Source organism: Rhamphochromis sp. 'chilingali' (genome assembly GCF_963969265.1).
Source record: "Rhamphochromis sp. 'chilingali' genome assembly, contig: SCAFFOLD_134, whole genome shotgun sequence".
NCBI classification, from domain to species: Eukaryota; Metazoa; Chordata; class Actinopteri; order Cichliformes; family Cichlidae; genus Rhamphochromis; species Rhamphochromis sp. 'chilingali'.
Window position 1 is genome coordinate 1 of NW_027667117.1, and position 18,569 is coordinate 18,569.

General features: G+C 42.9%; 1 protein-coding gene across 2 annotated transcripts; it reads right to left on the minus strand.

The window, feature by feature from the left end:
• Nucleotides 1–2,514: 2,514 nt before the first annotated feature.
• On the minus strand, nt 2,515–18,161 carry LOC308391429 (GON-4-like protein). 2 transcript variants are annotated; one of them, XM_080907990.1, is made up of 26 exons: nt 17,925–18,161; nt 17,365–17,560; nt 17,075–17,289; nt 16,670–16,744; nt 16,532–16,582; nt 16,375–16,428; nt 14,135–14,230; nt 13,960–14,052; nt 13,195–13,356; nt 12,889–13,099; nt 12,714–12,815; nt 12,251–12,291; nt 12,003–12,118; nt 11,515–11,695; nt 11,334–11,420; nt 11,081–11,258; nt 10,852–11,002; nt 10,612–10,759; nt 7,287–7,403; nt 5,803–6,435; nt 5,641–5,718; nt 5,373–5,558; nt 5,152–5,295; nt 4,754–4,965; nt 3,527–3,629; nt 2,515–3,438 (listed from the first exon to the last, which is right to left on the minus strand). In XM_080907990.1, exons 2-26 carry the CDS (start codon nt 17,540–17,542, stop codon nt 3,334–3,336), a joined length of 3,717 nt encoding a protein of 1,238 aa, XP_080764116.1. In that variant the 5' UTR covers nt 17,543–17,560; nt 17,925–18,161; the 3' UTR covers nt 2,515–3,333. The 2 variants fall into 2 exon arrangements, with proteins under 2 accessions (XP_080764116.1, XP_080764117.1); XM_080907991.1 differs by lacking the exons at nt 14,135–14,230; nt 16,375–16,428; nt 16,532–16,582; ... (2 more) ...; nt 17,365–17,560; nt 17,925–18,161 and having other exon boundaries at nt 13,937–14,052.
• Nucleotides 18,162–18,569: the final 408 nt, after the last annotated feature.

Consider the following 18,569-nt stretch of genomic DNA (forward strand, 5'->3'; position numbering starts at 1 on the left):
ACAGTCTCGGTCGTTGTGTCCATGGGCAAGACACTTCACCCGTTGCCTGCTGGTGGTGGTCAGAGGGCCCGGTGGCGCCAGTGTCCGGCAGCCTCGCCTCTGTCAGTGCGCCCCAGGGTGGCTGTGGCTACAATGTAGCTTGCCATCACCAGTGTGTGAATGTGTGTGTGAATGGGTGGATGACTGGATATGTAAAGCGCTTTGGGGTCCTTAGGGACTAGTAAAGCGCTATATAAATACAGGCCATTTACCATTTGTTGTTAGTGTGTGTGGCTGGCAGCTGCAGACCTGCAGCCACCTGTGAGTGTACAGCAACTGGAATAAAAGTGTGTTTGAAAGTGGTAAATTAAGAGTATGCTGAAAAGCATTTAAAATGTGGACCGTTCTGCCGTGGAGTTATTACACCTGGTTAACTGCTATTAAGGTATTTTTTAAAACTGAGTTACCATCACCATATCAGTGTGAGTATTTAAATCAGTGCAACAGCATAAAAAGCGCCAAAGTTCATAGAAAATCACACCTCACTCTGTCCACTTAGACCATATTCTGCAGTAGGTATCCTTCTGCAACTGTTCTGAGAAGGACAGTTTTTCCATTGTATAGATCTCTTGTACAGAAGATATCCAGTCTTCAGTTGTTGGTGGCTCAGGCTTGAGCCATCTCCTTGTGAGCACCTTTTTAATGAAATCAAATCACTTTTATTGTCACGTCACATTACTGGTACATTGGTACAGCACATGTGACCGAGATTCTTGTGTGCAAGCTTCACAAGCAACAGTGGTGTGCTAAAATACAAGAAAAATAAGAAACAAGGAAAATAATATGGCATATAACTCTACTCCGCATTCATACTAAAAAAAATTATGTTCTTCTTGAAGTTTATATATTTTATTCAGGAATGACAACTGCCACACTAGCTGTTTCAGTTTTGGGATCTTTATAAATCTGCAAATAGTCACTGTACTTATTCTCCACACTATTATACAATTCTTGACAAATATCTGTTGTAATTCATGTCTTCTTAATATCTGATAATGATCTATCTACATTAATGTATTTCCATGCAGACCTTAAAGGCCACAATACTGTCTGATTAAATTCTTTGTCATATTATCCCCAATCCACCCAAAACTATTTTTAAAATCTTTTCCTCTTTCCAACAGTTTGTAACACTTTCTTAACACGATGACTTTTATTATGACCTTTCAAATGTATCCAATAATTTACCATTGACTTTTGTCTTCTAAAATATAGTGGCACTCCACCCGATTCTACTTGTAGGACACATACTGGTGTTGCTTAAAGTCTCAGTGGTTGAGCTTGGATAATATCCAAGTTTTAGCCACTGACCAATATACCATACACCTATAATCTATTCTTGAGTGAATTAATGTGGCATCAAAATTTGCACCCCATGTCAACCCTGCTAAACCCCTTATAATATTAAGTACCTTTTTACTTTTACCCATAATGTGCTCTGTGATTTTTCCAAGTTAATTTCTTATCAAAAACTAGACCCAAAAACCAAAACCAATCAAACCTTTCTAGCCCCTTCCCATACTAGTAAAACTGTTTATTTTCTCCTATTTTTTTTTTATTTGTGAAAAACATGACTTTAGTTTTCTCAACTGAAAATTTAAAAATCCCATTCTACACCTCACTTTTCCACTTTACTTATCCCCTCCTGGAATTTCTTAATGAGATGGTCTACATTTCCCGCCCTTACCTATAATGCTCTATCATGAGCAAAAAGTAATTTACAGACATATCTTTAAAAATACCATTGATCATAACTGAAAATAACGTTGGGCTTACTACACTTCCTTGAGGAGTTCCATTTTCTATTTTTCTTGGCTCTGAAACGTGATCCTATTTTAACTTGAATAGTTCTGTCACATAAAAAAAATCCCTTAACCAACTAAATATATTTTCTCCTATTCCTAACTGATGTAATTTAATCAGTAAACCCTTTCTCCAAGGCATATCATATGCTTTTTCTACATCCACAAACATAGCAACTACAATTTCTTTATTATTCTGAGCTTTCTTAATATCATCTTCCAGACATAAAAGAGGATCCATTGCTACGAAAACTACTCTGATAAGGCGCTGTTATATTTCTTGATTAAAAATTGCGCCGACCACTCATTCACCATCCTTTGCATCAATTTACACATATTGAAAGTCAAAGCAATGGTTCTATATTTCCCAGGATTACTATGGCCTTTTCCAGGTTTCTTTATTGGCATAATTATTGCCTTTTTGCATCTATATGGCAAGAGCCCTACTTGTCATATCTTATTAAATAACATTAACAATTTATTTAACGCTACATTACTTAAATGTTTCAATATAATATAACATACCTCATCGTTCCCTGGAGCACTATCCTGGTGCTACCCAGAGCTCTTTTCATTTCTCCAATAGAGGAGGCAATTCATTATATCAGTACTCTCTTTCCTCCCTAAAGCTTAAAGATTTCTTTCTTTAGCCTTCACAAACAAACACTTTGTTTACAAACACTTTTAAGGAGTAAAAAAATTTTAATGAGTTATTTTCATTCAATGTGAATAAACATTTGTACAAAACCTTCACACAATGTCTCCTTCACCAACATGAGAGCATGGAATCATGGGAGTGATGAGGTGTCCTCAACGCAGAGCATAATGGGAAACCAGAAGACAGGCCCCTCACCAAGGTCACATGACCCAGTTTAAGCCAACAGGAGCTGGTTTCTACTTTCCTTCTTTGTATTATGTGACCACAGAGGCCCCTCCCTCTCTAGAGGAGATAAATTAATGATAAATATTTTTTAAATAAAGCTCTGCTCTGATTGGTCAACAAATCGGAGTTGAAGTATAAACAGCAAGTGTCTCTGAACTCTTTCACAGTAAGCTACAGTCCTGTAAATGAACTCTTTGATCAGCCTCAAATCTGCTCCAGAGAAAAAAGGTCTGAAGAATCCATCATCACCCAGATTGTAGAAGGGGGGTGTTATCCTGAGGCTGTAGAACTTTTAACTGGTTCTAGATTTTAAATCCACAGCTAAGTCTCTAAACCTAAAGTCCAGAACCAAAGGCCGGCCAAGGAGGTTCACATGTATCCTGAATCATTCATCATCTCTGATCTAGAATGGAACTCTTTGATCCTCTCGTCTCAACACATTCTAGACACGTTCTCTAAACAGTCTGGCAGAGGTGAGCAGAGCGCCTCCTGCAAGACTCCATTCTTTCATCTAAATAAACTCCTCTGGATTCTCAAAGTCGGACAGCGGTGGATTCGCATCATTTTGGACTCTGTAGTCTATTTGCAGGTCTCTAACTGGTCAAGGACTCAGTCTGGAGCATCTTGCCTGCTCATTGGCTGTGCCTCAAAGGAACAGGAAGTGGACTTTGCAGAGTGGAAAAGCTTCATCAGGTCGAGGAACCGAAGGCGTACCTGTAGAAAACATCGGATTTAATACTTAGAAGAAAAACACAGAGCTCAGAGCTCTACACTTGCATGCTGAGGCGTTGCCTCATCTCACCTGTTGGGCAGTCTTGTTTCCCAGGTGGGTAGACACCTGTCTAAACGTTTTCCAGGTGGCTCCCCTCTCCTGACAGGCAGTCAGGATAGCTCGGTCCACCTCGCTGGAACAGGAACAATCAGAGTTAGTTTTTCCTCTTTTCTTATGCTACTTTTAGAATCATCTTAAAACATCTGGCTCTGAAAGCTTCGATGCTTAAATTCATTTTATTTTCATAATGTTTCAAGATCAGTGTTTATGTTTGTAGAACATTTCAAATGAAACATTTCTACAACATTTACAGTTTTATACAATACAAATGTCTTTGCTACTAGAAGATGTATGCTACAGAAGTTTTATTTTTTGGGTTTACAGATGTTCCGTCTCATTTTTATTCCTTAAGGATTTTTTATGGAGCATTTAATGAATATTAAAGAGACTGAACAGGGTGATCCGAAGGGCCAGCTCTGTTCTAGGATGCCCTCTGGACCCAGTGGAGGTGATGAGTGACAGGAGAACGGCGGCTAAGCTGTCATCCCTGTTGGACAACGTCTCCCACCCCATGCAGCAGACTGTGACAGCACTGAGCAGCTCCTTCAGTGGGAGACTGCGGCACCCACGGTGTGGGACGGAGAGATTTCGCAGGTCTTTCCTCCCCACTGCTGTCAGACTCCATAATAAAGACTTTAACTGAACAAACACACACATCCACACATGTGCAATAACACTAAGTGCAATAATCTTTTCTGGCATCGTTGTATTTTTACTCAGTTGTATATAGCATTCGTATTCTATTTTTATCTTATTGTATATTTTTATTCTATTTTATTCTACTGTATATAGTATATTATTTTATTCTATTCTGTACAGCTGTGTACTGTATTTATTCTTATTGTATTCTAATTTTTGCGTCATAACTTTTGCACTGTCCACTTCCTGCTGTGACAAAACCTTTATTAGTCCCACACGTGGGAAATTTGTTATCTTATCTTATCTTATCTTATCTTAGAACACGTTTCCAGAGCACGTGAACATTTGCAGGGTGTGTAATGTTTTATGCAACACAGATTTTGAATGTGTGATTGTGGCTGGTGCAACACTTATTGATGACTTTCTGATATTTTCTACAACATCTGAATAATGCCTGCCAACACTTTTTCAGGACACTGGAGTTTTTTGTCTCTAGTAGTTTCAGAACCTTGAAATGATGTTTCATCGTTATAATGTTTCTTTAGTGTTTTCTCTGACCGTGTCCACATGACGACTTTCTCCCCAGTGGCTGTCAAAGTGATGTTTTTGGCACAAACCGCTTGCCGCTGCCCCTCATCCTGTTCCTCTCTGTCGGTGCCTTGGTTCCCGTCAGGGGAACTCTGGGCAGCAGAGTTTGTGGTGTGGAACTCTTGGTAGAACTGGCGGAGTTCCTGCTGCAGGTCAGGATGATGGCAGAGCAAAGAAGAGAGCTGACAAAACAAAGAGAGGATCAGACTTCGGTCTCTCTCTGTTCCATTTTTTATCAATAACTTGATAAACCCATCATTCCGGAGGAAAATAATCAGTGTTTAATTATTTTATCAGTAGAAGACAGATTTAATTGACAGATTTCCTCAGGTCAGATCAGCTGAGGGGTCAAATGTCATCTACCTTACCTTGTTTATGTCCTCAGGTAAAGGGGCAGAGCTTCCTTGCAGTACTGACACCACCTGTTGGTAGAGTGAGGAGCTTTCTCCCAGGCTCCATCTCAGTTTCCATAGAAACACTCGACTGCGTTCAAATAGCTGCTGCTCCAGAAGCTGCGGAGATGAAGAGAGCTGATGAGTTGCACCTAAGTCACAGCACACCTCTGCGAGGTCACAGTGATGTCACCCACCAGGCCACAGCGGCGAGCTTGTCTGCGGTTCAGGAAGGCGGCAAAGTCTCTGAGCAGCTGAGGCCACGGCCGCAGAACGCTGCTTATTCTGTCATACAGGACATCAACTGCAGCAGTTGAGAACTCGTCCAACACACACATCAGTTCCTCCCACAAGCCCGGATACATCTGCACCGCCTCATAAACCTGACCAGGTAACAGGAAATACAAACAACTGCGGTTACACAATCTTGCTAAATACAATTCAATTCCAGAATTAAAGCCTCACCCTGTAGAGATAATCATGAGCGAACAGCACGTCTTCTGACTCTCTCTGATCATCTTCATCACTTTCTTCTGACAGTGGCTGAAACCAAACAGGAAGTCAGATATCTGCAGATATTAATTGGTTGATTGACTGAGAGCTGACTTTGGCCACTAAAGGTTTCACCTGCTGAGTTTTTCTGTCTCCATCTTCATCAGGATCACCACTGTCTTCTTCTGCTCCTCTAGGTGGTGTCAAGATTCCGTCCTGTTTACTCTCTGACCCCACCTCCTGCACATCGTCACTGACAGCAACACTTCCTGCAGCACTGGGTGAAGATTCAGACAGAACCAGGATGATGTCGCCCTCTTCCTCCTCCTCTTCATCAGTTCTGATGACATCATCCCCTGTCACCTGATGGGAGGTGGGGTCATCGCAGGAAGGAGGTGTAAAGGATTTGTGTTCCCTCCCCCTCCTCAGGGCTGCAAGTTTCTGACTGCATCGTCTAATTTGATCTCTGGTTGCCATGGACACAGTGGCAGTGCAAATGTCAGTGGGGGAATCGGTCCTGGTCAGGAGCAGGCGGTGAAGGAGGACTCGAGGAGGAGTGGGAGCGGAGGGGGCAGAGTCAGGGGGATGAGGGGGGTTGTGGTTTTGATTCAGCAATACAAAGCCGATCCGTCTGAAGTCCAGGTTCTGAGGGAGGCGGGGTGGGTATCGGGTCCCAGGGGGGACGCTGTAGGAGCTGGAGGGGGTTGGGATGTTTGAGGCGGAGCTATTATAGTGCCTAATGATTGGGTAGATGACGGGGAGAGAGCGCTGAAGACAGAAAAGAGATGGTTTTATATATGCACATACACACATACATACTCAGACTTCAAACTACACACATGAAAGCAGTGTTCTCTTCTGATTCACTGTAAAATCAGCCTAAGCACATTCTTAATCGCTGAGGCATCCCAACAAACACAATTGCAGTTTCAACAAAGTGTGTCAAGATTCCACATTAGAAAAGGAAAAGTTGCTGCAATAAGTCACAGAAACGCTCCAATTACAAAACAGATTTTTTGGTAGTTCAAAGAAAATATTCTATTTTTGCAGGAGGATCTAGTGTGAAATAAAGTGTGGAACTTCTCTGTTTGGTTTGCTAAAAGTTCAAAGGTCACAGTTGGTTTTGTTTCCATCACAAACGGTCTGTGTCAGCAGCATCAGCTAATCCTCATCACATCCTTTCTTCAGAATCTAAAATACCGTTCGTTTTTATGACCTCTAAGTGAACCTCATACCTATCAGAACTAGTGCTTCTCAGATTACACAGAGGGAGACACTGCAACAGCGGGAAAACCTGCAGCTGATGGGGAACTGGTTCCTGAGCTGCACGATAACACCGAGGAGACAGTGGGAGGACCACAAGGCTGATTACTGACCAGTTAACTACGTTTGCTATTTCCCTCTTCTCTTATAATCCATTCCATGGAGCAGCAGTCTAAGCAGAGACTCCCAGACCTCCCCTGGGCACCTGCTTCATCTCTCCAGTGTCACCTGGGTCTCCTCGGTCAACTGTTTGACACCATGTCATCAGTGCTTATTCTGGAACTAGTTTTCCATGAAGAGAAGACGGGCAGGAAAAATGCAGAGAGGAACAAAGGAAACACAAGCAGCCTTCCTACCAGCAGCCACAGAGGCATGACGCTCTCCTCTCTCTCCACAGGAGGTCGCCAGTCTGCTAAATTCACGGGACGACATGCCACTGGCATTGGGAGAACCCGCCGCTGGTACCTGAAGGTCTGCAGAAGACAGACAGATGGACTGTGTGTTTTTATGTACAGAGGTGTGATAAAGCAGATCATTTTTCGAAAAAATAATGCAGGGCTCTAGAGTGCGACCAATTTGGTCGCAAATGCGACCAAATTTTTCAGTGGTGCGACTAAAAATAAATATTTGGTCGCACAGGTGCGACCAACTGTTCCGGTAACAAAAAAAAAAAATCTCTGTAACTCTCCGTGTGGTCAACAACAGACACACATTATGCCCCTATCGTGGACTAAACCAATCAGAGATAGTCAGGGGCGGGACCTCTCTGATTGGCCGTGGTCCAGTTGAAAGTGCAGGTGGAAGAGAGAGGTGAGTAGCTTGAATAAAGCGATATCAATTCATTAACGGATTCCACACAAAGACCTAAACACGGAGCGGACCCAACACATCAGAATCAGCTTCGTCTTTCTCGGCTTTCTCACCCGACGGCCTGAACACGGACACGCTGTCGGAGCTTAGCGATTCTTCGGGTCCGCGCTGTGTTTACGTCTTTTTGCGCTGATTCTGAGCTGCAGGTTTTGCCTCTCTCCAACCAAAATTCACCGAGCCTGCAGCAAAAGAAGCAGCAAACTGCGCTTCACATTTGATCAATGTCATCATGAATTCCCTCTGACTTTTGCTGTTTTGCTTCCACCACAATAAAAATCACACTTCCTGCACAGCTCTCTCTCTCTCTGTACTTCAGGAACAGTTTCCCGTCTCAAATCTGTTTTCTGCATTATTCATTCGCTTATTACCCACCAGTCTAGCGTTGTTTACAGCGCTTTTTCTTTTTTCACTTAAATGACCTCGGACAAGAAAGCCTAATTTCTGCTGTTCAATACTGAAGAAATTCAAATTTCTTAAAATTATGCAAAATTGCAGAATATTTTTAAGGTTATCTGCTATAAAAAGCCAGACCAGGAAAATCTCCTTCATGTTTTCCTGTGTTTTATTCTCAGTTACTTTCACACAAAGGCATCTGCTGTGATTTTCACAATTCTGATGAAGTCTCATGTGTATCAGTACTGATAAATGATCAGAATTATAATATTTCTGACTGTCTGAGGCTAAATTGAATCAAATCAGGACTTTGAGAACCGGAATTGAATGGATTATAGAAATCAGTGATGATACTCAGCCCTAGTGAGCAGCCTGGGCCTGAGAGAAGTGGATGTACTGTAGCTGTGGGTAATAAGAAAAGATGAAAAGAACTATTGATAACTTTTTTGTTAAGTTAAGGCCTGATCTGTCTGAAATTCATAGCCAGTGCTCTGACACGGTGCCATCAATATTTGAATGCTGAAAAAGCACATTATATGCTGCAGTAAATGCACTGCCCAAGTGTCCCCTCTCCCCACGGCCTTTCAGCAGCAGACAGCAGCAAACAGGTCGTCAGAGGAGGCCAAGATGATGATTAAGTTTTTAACATTTTCTACAATATTGACAAAGCACTTTAAGCACAAGTTTGTTAGTTAATAATTTAGAAATTAATATTGTCTGTATGGACTTCCCCCCCCAAAGAAAGTGCACATGTAAAACTGCGGTGTTAAGCGATGCGGTTGAAAAATTTGAGTGCGCCTAACTTTTGTGCCGGTACGCCTAAATTTTTAAAGTTAGGCGTACCGGTGCGCCCATGTCAAAAAGTTAGTCTAGAGCCCTGTAATGGACAGCTCAAGTGGAGCGGTCGAAGAATAAACTTTTTAAATAAGTACTCATTTATGCAGCGACACAAATGTTCTAATACTGAAGAACATGAAAACATTACTTTTAGCTACATGTCGGCAAAGTTATGTGACATTAGTGATGTTAGTACTAGTGAGGTTCCACTTGCTTTTAAAGCCTTTACTCTAAAAGGCATATTGTTCAAAAATTGACTTTAATTTTACAGAAATTGTGATATTCAAACCTGAATATCACAGTACTAGCAGGATTCACAGCACTGTTAATGTTAGTTTGGTTATTTTGCTGGCTCCGTTTGGTGGTGTCTGTGTTTTTTTTAAATGAGCTGCTATGTTAAATTTGTGTTTTAATCCTGTAGCTTTGCACACATTTGATTTCCATGGTTGAGAACTGCAAGTGTTCAGATCATCTGCGATCATCTCTGAGGGACAGCTGATTGAGACCGAGGCTTTCCACCCTTGATGATACAGGACAAATTCAGCAGTGTGTGAGGAAGAGCCAGCACCAGCTGAGAGATGAAGAGAACAGACAGACTGTTCTCTCTATGAGAGGGACTACTTAAAAAAAAAAGAAGCTTAAAATAACTAATTATCTGTCCTAAATCACTCTTATTAGATAAAGTCATCATTAAATCTATCAAAGTGTTTTCAGTGTGGAAGAAAATACTCAGGGCGCTCAAGTAAAAACTATGAAAGGCAGTAAAAAGTTCTATATTCAGAAACTTAAAGTACGCAAATATCAGCAGCAGAATGCACCTGAAAATAAAAGTCTGTGTTTCTTTCAGTAATATGAAACATGGAGTGTTTTGGATTAGTAGTACTGCTGTTTGTTGAATTATATTGCTGTAGATGTTTATATGCTTTATGTATTTTGGGATAAGTTGATGTATAGTGCTATAATTTATAAGGATGTTATGTTTTTTTTAATCATTTTTGCCAGGTCAGTCTGTTTAAGGCTCCGATATCTATTCAATATGACTTAAAACAGTTATGGGATGATTTTCTCAAAATCAAAATAAATTTTTCACAAAATTGACAAATCGATAAATCAATCTACTCTTCATTTTATCTAACAAACACATAGTTATCACAACTCGTAAATTGTCTTTTTACCCATATAAATAAGCTTTCAGACAAATTTGGTATTGCCAATATATTAAAAGAACAATATTTGTCTCTCTTATTTGAAACAGAGTTAAAGTTCACTGCTGTACATTTTTAATTAAATGCAATACATTTAATACTGGCCATGTTATATTTACATGACCAAACTGAAATGACACTAGTCTCATTAACAACATTAGCTAACTAGTTAATGTTAAAATTACTGTTGGGTACAGAAATTAAGCCCAACAATATTGTATTTACAGTCCTGTGGTCTTAGCCTCAGATACTTCACAAACCAAAAAAATCTAATTAAAAAACATACATAATTTTCGCTTTCAAAAGGCCAGGTGCTTGGAAGGATGCAACCCATGAATTGGGACGCACCATGTATGTGTATGTATGTCTGCGTTACCTTGACAACGTTGTCAGGAAAACCTGGCCGGCAGCACTGCAGGATCCTTCGTCGAACCTGAACCAGAGATTTCCTCAGCAGGAACTGGGACACCAGTTTGGGTGGGTCACATGACCCTTCCATATTCCTGAGGCCGAGCACCAACAGACTGAAACACACACACACACGCACACACACACACTAAGGGCATGGTGAAGGTTTTTCTCAGGCCTCTTTGTGTTACAGTGAGTGTGTGCTCACCAGTCCTCAGCCGGAGTGAAGGCTGCTGTCCTCCGGGGGCAGTACAGCGCGGGATCTAGGCTAGCACAAGGCAGCAGCTCCGGGTACATGAAGACGGGCCGTGTGGCAAAGAGCCAGGCAAGCTCAGCCGGCATGACGGGGAAGCAGCGCACTGTTAGCATGTAAAAACAAGTTTCAATCAAAGTTTCAAGTCAATCAATCAGGAAGCCCCGCCCCCACCTGTACTCACTCCGTCCCCGGGCATCACGGGGGCGAAGCTGTGGCCGGTAGCTGATGGGAGCCTGACGCAGCTCATCCAGCAGCTGCAGCGCCATCTGCAGGTTGGATGCTCTGAAGACACTACAGAAACCAGGAAGAGCCAACAAACCAATCAGCTCGGCCCGCTGCGCCAGCAGGTCTACCTCACACTGAAAGACAGGAAGTGAGCTTCAATGGGTGCATTAACAACAGGAAGTACATCACAACACATCCAGGTGAGTTACCAGGAACTGCCGGCAGGTCTCCGCTTCGCTGTGCAGTCTGGGCACAAGTGAGGTCAGCAGGTAAACCTGAGTAAGTAGCTGGACATGCTGAAAGAAAGACGACAGGTGAGTTCAGTTGCTGTTATCATGGTAAAAGCATGGTAAGAGCTCTCAGCCGCCATGCTGAAAGAGTAGAGTTTACCTGTTGGAGCTGCTGCTGCAGGCATTTCCTCTGCTCAGCGTTTAACTTGTACACGATCAGCTCTGTGTGCGTGTCATGTGGCACTCCAGTCAGCTGTTTCCTTCTTATAAATGCCAGCTGCTGCTTCACCGTGCGCAGCTCTGCGATTGGTCCATCCTCAGCCTCATCATCAGGACACTCTCTGATGTGAAAACACACAGACAGTGATGTATCTGTGTGTGTGAGCATGTATTCATGTCTTTGTGGGGACCAAAAAATTGGAAGTTTACTATACTTGTGGGGACCAACAGCCCTCATGCGGACCAAAATCCCAGTACCCACAAGTTTGAAGGCCTTTTAGGGAATGTCACGGTTACAACTGTGTTATGGTTAGGTTAGGTTTAGGCATTCATTTTTGATGGTCAGGGTTCGTTGCTAGTGAAAGCATGTCAATTAGATGTCCCCACAATATATGAATACCCGACTGTGTGCGTGTGTTAGTTACGCACCTGTCCTGCTGCTCCTCAGGTGTGTGGATCTGAAATGTTTGTGCTTCCTCCTGTGGCTCTTCCTCTTCCTCATGGCCTTCATCATCCACTTCCTGTCCAGCCAGGTCCTCTTTCAGCTGAGACACACAGAAAGGTGAGGAGACAGGTGAGGAGACACTGAGGAGACAGGTGAAGAGACACTGAGGAGACAGGTGAAGAGACACTGAGGAGACAGGTGAAGAGACAGGTAACCTGAAGGTGTTTTATACCGTCTCAAAGAGCTCCTCCATCAGCTCGTTCACCTCCTTTTCTGAGGACATAAACACAAATTATCATCTTCAGCAGGTATTAATCACATTTATTGCTCGCTTATGATACATTTAATATTGGCCATGTTATGGATGCACCCTTGATGCATCCATCAGAGTGTGTGTGTGTGTGTGTGTGTGTGTGTGTGTGTGTGTGTGTGTGTGTGTGTGTGTGTGTGTGTGTGTGTGTGTGTGTGAGAGAGGGTAGACCGGAGGAGAGGAGAGGAAAAAAAATACAATAAAAAAAATTTAAAATCCATGGACCTTTGATTGTTAGCCGCCCACTGATTACTGATTTCTCAGATATTACGGCTGATCACCTGAGGCACCCTCCCGAACGTGTGCACTGAGTTTAAACAGATGACTGAGCAGCTCCTTTGTAAATGCAGGGAAAATCTGAACACATGTGTGTTTGTGTACTTACTGGTGATGCGGACAGCCTTGTCATCACGGTAATCCTCTACATCGGGCTCGTCAATGTCAGCCAGGAAGTTGTACTCTGGATCATCCTCGTCATCACACTCCTCTGTCAGAAAAAGATTCTTGATCAGTTTGAGTCCAGTCAGAACTCTAATCCCTGCTCTGTTATGAACCCTCACCTTCATTGTCCATGTCTGAGCTCATCAGCCCTCTCAGCCAATCGGTCCACTCCCTGTCCTCGTGGGTGGAGCTAGAGTCGTACATATCAGGTGTGATGTCAGGAGCTTGGAGTTCTGCCTCCAGCCGGCCCAGCGGGACATCCCTGAGAGGACGTTTGGACCGAGTCCGAGACGCCATGAGACCGGCCTCATCCTCCGACTCAGACAGAGGCTGACGACACAGATGATCCATAATGATCTGTCGCTTTGATCTATATCGTTATCGTATATTGATGCATCACATGACCAGATTGTCTCCATGGTTACCTGATAGGGCTCCATACAAACAGCCAGCTCCTCCTCCACAGCATGAAGCTTCTCCAGGAAGGTCCTGTCAGTCACAGGTTTAGGAAGTGGAGCTTTGGGGGGAGGGGGCGGCCCCATGGAAACAGACCTTGCCCTCACAAGTCTGGACCGACTCCGCGACTTCTGATAGGATGGAAGACAGGAAGCAGGCTTTAAAGTTTAGGTAGGCCAGGGCTCTCCAGCTCCAGTCCTCGAGAGCTACTGTGCTGCAGCTTTTAGATGCATCCCTACTCCAACACAGTTGAATCAAATGGTTGAGCTACTTCTTCAGCATGCCATCAAGTTTGGCAAAGCCCTTAATTTGATTCAGGTGTGTTGGACCAAGAATGCATCTAACATTTGCAGGACAGAATCTCTCAAGGACTGGAGTTTGAGACCCCTGAGGTAGACAGTGTCCCATTCACAGGTTCAGAAAAAAGTAAACTCAGAGCTTTTAGGGAAATCAGCAAATAAAAACAATGTTTTATACTCAGGTTTCATAAACCGGTGTGTTTAAAACTGCGGAATATTCCTGTTTTCACTCAAATCTCCATGTTTTACCATTAGATCAACAGAAATAATTTGATCAGTAGTTTTGCCATTTGGTCATCAATAAAGTTTTTGAATTTGTTCATTTCTAACAATCTGACGTTTGAGGGACCAGACAACACTGATTGTTTCACACATTTTCACTTCTAAAGCTCTGACTGATCAGCAGACTGACAGCGATGATCACACTCTGAGGACCTGCCATGGGCTGGAGCTGTCCTCCTCAGCTCGGGGCAGCCGAGTCCCTCGAGGAGACGAAGCTGTGCTCTCCATGTCACTCTCCTGGAACGTCTACACAGACACACAACCAATGAAAAATCAGTAGCCAGTCATCATCAACATCACAGCACGCTGCAGATGCTTGGAGCCTCACGTCTTCAGCCGTCTCGTCCTCCTCCTCCTCCTCGGGATGGTACTCGTCATCAGAGGAGTCTTCCTCAGCCAGAGGGATGTCGACAAACTGCGGAGCCTGAAGACAGACACATGTAGCTGAAACTTCATTGACACTGTAATTCCACACAGAAAACAAAGGAGGTCACACACATCCTACAGCGTTAGTCTCAGCGTTCAGCAGAGAAATAAGAATCACATTTTATGACTACTACAAAAACACTAGAGTTGGAGAAAAAAGGACTTTAAAAATGCCTCTTTTTACTTTTAATTATTTTTAAATTGCTAACCTGCTTTAAAACTGTTCATACTCTGACTAAAAGTCAGGTCAGATATACACTACCAGTTAAAAGTTTGGACACACCTTGTCATTTAATGGTTTTGCTTATTTGAACTACTTTCTACATTATAACTGCAAACTGAAGATATCAAATATATAAAGCAGGATATATAGAAATGTAGCAAAACAAAATAAATAACTCTAAATATGCCTTATAGTTTAGATTCCAGAAAGTTAGACACAAACTTTGTTGACAGCGCTGCAAACCCTTGGCATTCTCTCAATGAGCTTCACGAGTAGTCACCTGAAATAGTTTTCACCACAGGTGAGCCTTTTCAGGGTTCATTTGTGACATTTATTGTCTTCTTACAACCGATGGTCCCCAACTGTGTTATTGTGCACAAGTCAGGTTGGTACTCAGCGGACATAACTATTTGACAACTATTAGAATTCATATAAGGGCAAGAACCGATCAGCTAAGTAAAGAGAAACGACAGTCCATCATTACTTTAAGAGTTGAAGGTCAGTCACTCTGGAAAATTGCTAACATTTTGAATGTGTCCCCAAGTGCAGTGGCAAAAACCACGAAACCCTACGATGAAACTGGCACACACAACGACCGCTGCTGAGGATAAATTCATCCGAGTCACCAGCCTTAGGAATCGCAAGTTAACAGCACCTCAGATTAGAGTCCAGGATAAATGCCACATAGAGTTCCAGTAGCAGACACATCTGTACATCAACTGGTCAGAGGAGACTACGTGAATCAGGCCTTTATGGTCAAATAGCTGCTAAGAAACTACTACTAAGAAAAAGCAACAAGCAGAAGAGATTTGTTTGGGCCAAGAAATACAAGGAATGGACATCAGACCAGTGGAAATCTGTGCTTTGGTCTGATGAGTCTAAATTTGAGATCTTTGGTTCCACCCGCCGTGTCTTTCTCATCCGACACAGAAAAGGTGAACGAATAGTCTCTACATGCATTGTTCCAATCGTAAAACATGGAGGAAGAGGAGTGATGTGTGTGAGGTGGGGGTGCTTTGCTGGTGACACTGTTGGAGATTTATTCAAAATTGAAGGCACACATGGCTACCACGGCATCCTGCAGCGACATGCCACCCGATCCAGTTTATGTTTAGTTGGACTACCATTTATTTTTCAACAGGACAATGACACCAAACACACCTCCAGGCTGTGTTGGGGCTATTTGACCAAGATGGAGAGTGATGGACTGCTGCGCCATGGCCTGACCTCCGCAGTCACCCGACTTAAGCCCAATCGAGATAGTTTGGGACAAGATAGATCACAGAGTGAAGGCAAAACGGCCAATAAGTGCTCAATATCTCTGGGAACTCCTTCAAGACTGTTGGAAAACCATTTCAGATGACTACCTCATGAGGCTCATCAAGAGAAAATGAAGAAAGGTATAAAAGCAGTTTGTATATTTTTACAAATCGTCAAGAACACAGTTAAAAATATATATTTTTAAAAATACTAACATTAAAAATTAAAACAATTACATAATCTACTTAAAAAAAAGAAAAAATTACAAACTCATTTTTTAAATTTTATGTTAGTTTCAAATGTTTTTAATATCTAGAGATGTAACTAAAATAAAATAAGAATTTTAAATCTGAATTGTTTAACATTTAAGAACTGAATTAATGTGTAATTGAATTAATTTGATGGCTATTTCTCCAAATTAAATAAATGAAAAATGCCAATGAAAATTTTAAAATGATTAAAAAACACTTTACGGTGTTAAAAATTGAATTCAAGTCAAATGCTGACAAAATGCCATTAAAAGCTTTTACGTCATTTTAAAACATTTCGAAAAAATGCAGGGATTCAAATGTTTTTCAGATGATTTTAAAAAGTTACACTTAACTGAAGACTTTATAAAGATTGCAGTCAGGATTTCAGGTTTGACCTTTGACCTTTACCTTGACGATGTCACTGGTTTTCTTGATGGGCGAGATGGTCCAGGTTGGAATCACCTGACAGAAAACAAAAAGTTCAGAGTGCTCTGTGTGTGTGTGTGTGTGTGTGTGTGTGTGTGTGTGTGTGTGTGTGTGTGTGGGCTGCTGTAAGTGGACTCACTACGCCTTTCTCCACCACCTCCTTCAGCTTAGATCGAGTCATTTTGGGCTCCTGCAGAAAAGAAAGAAAGTCTGTAAGCAGGGTCAGGACTCACGTGATGGCAGTGAATGATTGATTTTGATTGGATGATAGACTCACAAATGGAGGGACAGCCTCAGTCTCATTAATGGCAGCTTTCATCATGGCCACCACATGCTCATTGGTGATCACTTCCTGTGGGTCAAAGGCCAACGTTTAAACTGTAAGTTTCCCATATTCTTGTTGAAAGCCTTTGAGTTTGTTACACTTCATATCTTTAAAAGAGCTCAGAGTAACCTCAGAGAACTGAATGTACTAAAGACTGTCAAAGACTGACAGTATTCTTTAATAAGCCGTTACCATCTAACAGGCATCCTACTCCAAGTCATTAAAGGGTAAGTCACATGACACTTCATGGACAAATACTTCAAATTAAACTGCTTCAAAGACAGTAGGCTTAAAAACCTGAATTCAATCAAAAATCGTGATCACACCCTCTCCAGGCATGTGGGTGGAGGCACTCACGTGGATGATGTTTTTCACGTTCACTGTGGTCAGGTTGTGCTGTTTGGACTTTGTCTCCAGTGACTGATCCAGCTGTCTGTCAATCTCCACCTCCACTCCTGCCTCCTCCTCACTCTCTGAGGCCCCATCCCTTGGCTCCTCCTCCTCAGCCAGTTTCCTCTTCCTCCTTCTGGCGGCCTTCTTCTTGGCAGCCTTCATCTCCTCCTGGCTGTCCTCTGATGGAGAGATCGGTCCATCAGAGACACGGGTCCTCACAAAGCCACCAGCGTATGTGCATGTGTGTGCATTACCCATGGTGATGACGAGTCTGGAGTCAGTGGTGTCTTCCTCCGCCAGCTGGTAACGCTGCTCCTCCTCCTTCTCCTGTAGCAAAGCATCATGGGAGGCGAACTGCAGCAGTGTAGTAGCAGTGACGGCAGGAGCTGGGCCGGACAGGCTGAGTTTAAGACACTTTCGGCCCGAGTTCATCGTGCAGAAACATGACCTCTGAAACAGTGACATCAGACTCAAACAACTTATACAGATGAGAATAAAAAGTATTGAAGGGACACCCAAGCTGTAACTCCCGCCCCTCAGCAGGCTTCCAAGAGTTGACCAATCACAGCAAACAAGATCAGAAGATTAATAACAGTTCTTTTTGAACTGAGCCTCAGAAGGAGACCCTGGTGCAGGCAAGCAGGGTGGACCTCCTTTAGCAAATCTAAAAGGTTAGCTGCTTCTGTTCGCAGCTCCTGTCGGTGTGAACATGCTGTTAAAGACCGAGAGACATGAGACCTGAACCAGCAGAGGAATGGGCAGACAAGGAACCAGTAGCCACCGTGGTAAACTACCTGAATTCACCTGCGTTTACCTGTTTTAGCCGCTTCGGCTCTTCGTCCCGCCTCCCGCCGGCTAGCTGCTAACGTTAGCCCCAGAGGTCCGTGGGCCGCGAGGGTGATCCAGCTCAAGAGTGCACGGGGCAGCAGGCCTTCTTGTCCGTTCTCGGTACCCACACGATAACGGGCATGGTCTGGTGCAGCACAGACTAACTTACCGCCACAACGTCAGACGAGTCTGCCTCCAAAAACTACATTTCCGGCGCCCTCACTGTGACGTATGGAGCGGCGTAATTTTCCTTCTTCTTCTTCAGTTTCATGGCGGTTGGCAAACAAATTCTAGGTGCATTAGCGCCACGTACTAGATTGTAATTTTTATCAAAACCTACAGTACCACCGTTATTTTCTTATTAAAATTCCTGTCTCTTTCAAAAATGTAAAAATATCAGCAAAAAACTATGCTCCCCGAGTCTCTTTGAAATAATTCCCTTCTCCTTAAATTATTCTTGTTCTTATGAATGTAACAAGTGTCACCTGGCAGTTTGCTGCTCTCTGCCAGGTGATTAGCAGAGGAGCTTTGAAAAGGTAGTGGGTGTGAGGGGTGAGGTTAGCGCTCTTCTGTGGGAAATTCCAGAGGTGATTAACTCACTCGGGTGCGAGTGGGTATATAGTTCGGTAAG

What these genes read in the sequence shown, in the direction of transcription:
- LOC308391429 (XM_080907990.1), bottom strand. Translation starts at nt 17,542, where the DNA reads ATGAACTCGGGCCGAAAGTGTCTTAAACTCAGCCTGTCCGGCCCAGCT. An exon ending in TGCAGCAGCAGCTCCAACAG is followed by an intron (nt 11,421 to 11,514) that starts GTAAACTCTACT and finishes TCTTTCTTTCAG; the next exon opens with CATGTCCAGCTACTTACTCA. An exon ending in AGACCTGCCGGCAGTTCCTG is followed by an intron (nt 11,259 to 11,333) that starts GTAACTCACCTG and finishes CCTGTCTTTCAG; the next exon opens with TGTGAGGTAGACCTGCTGGC.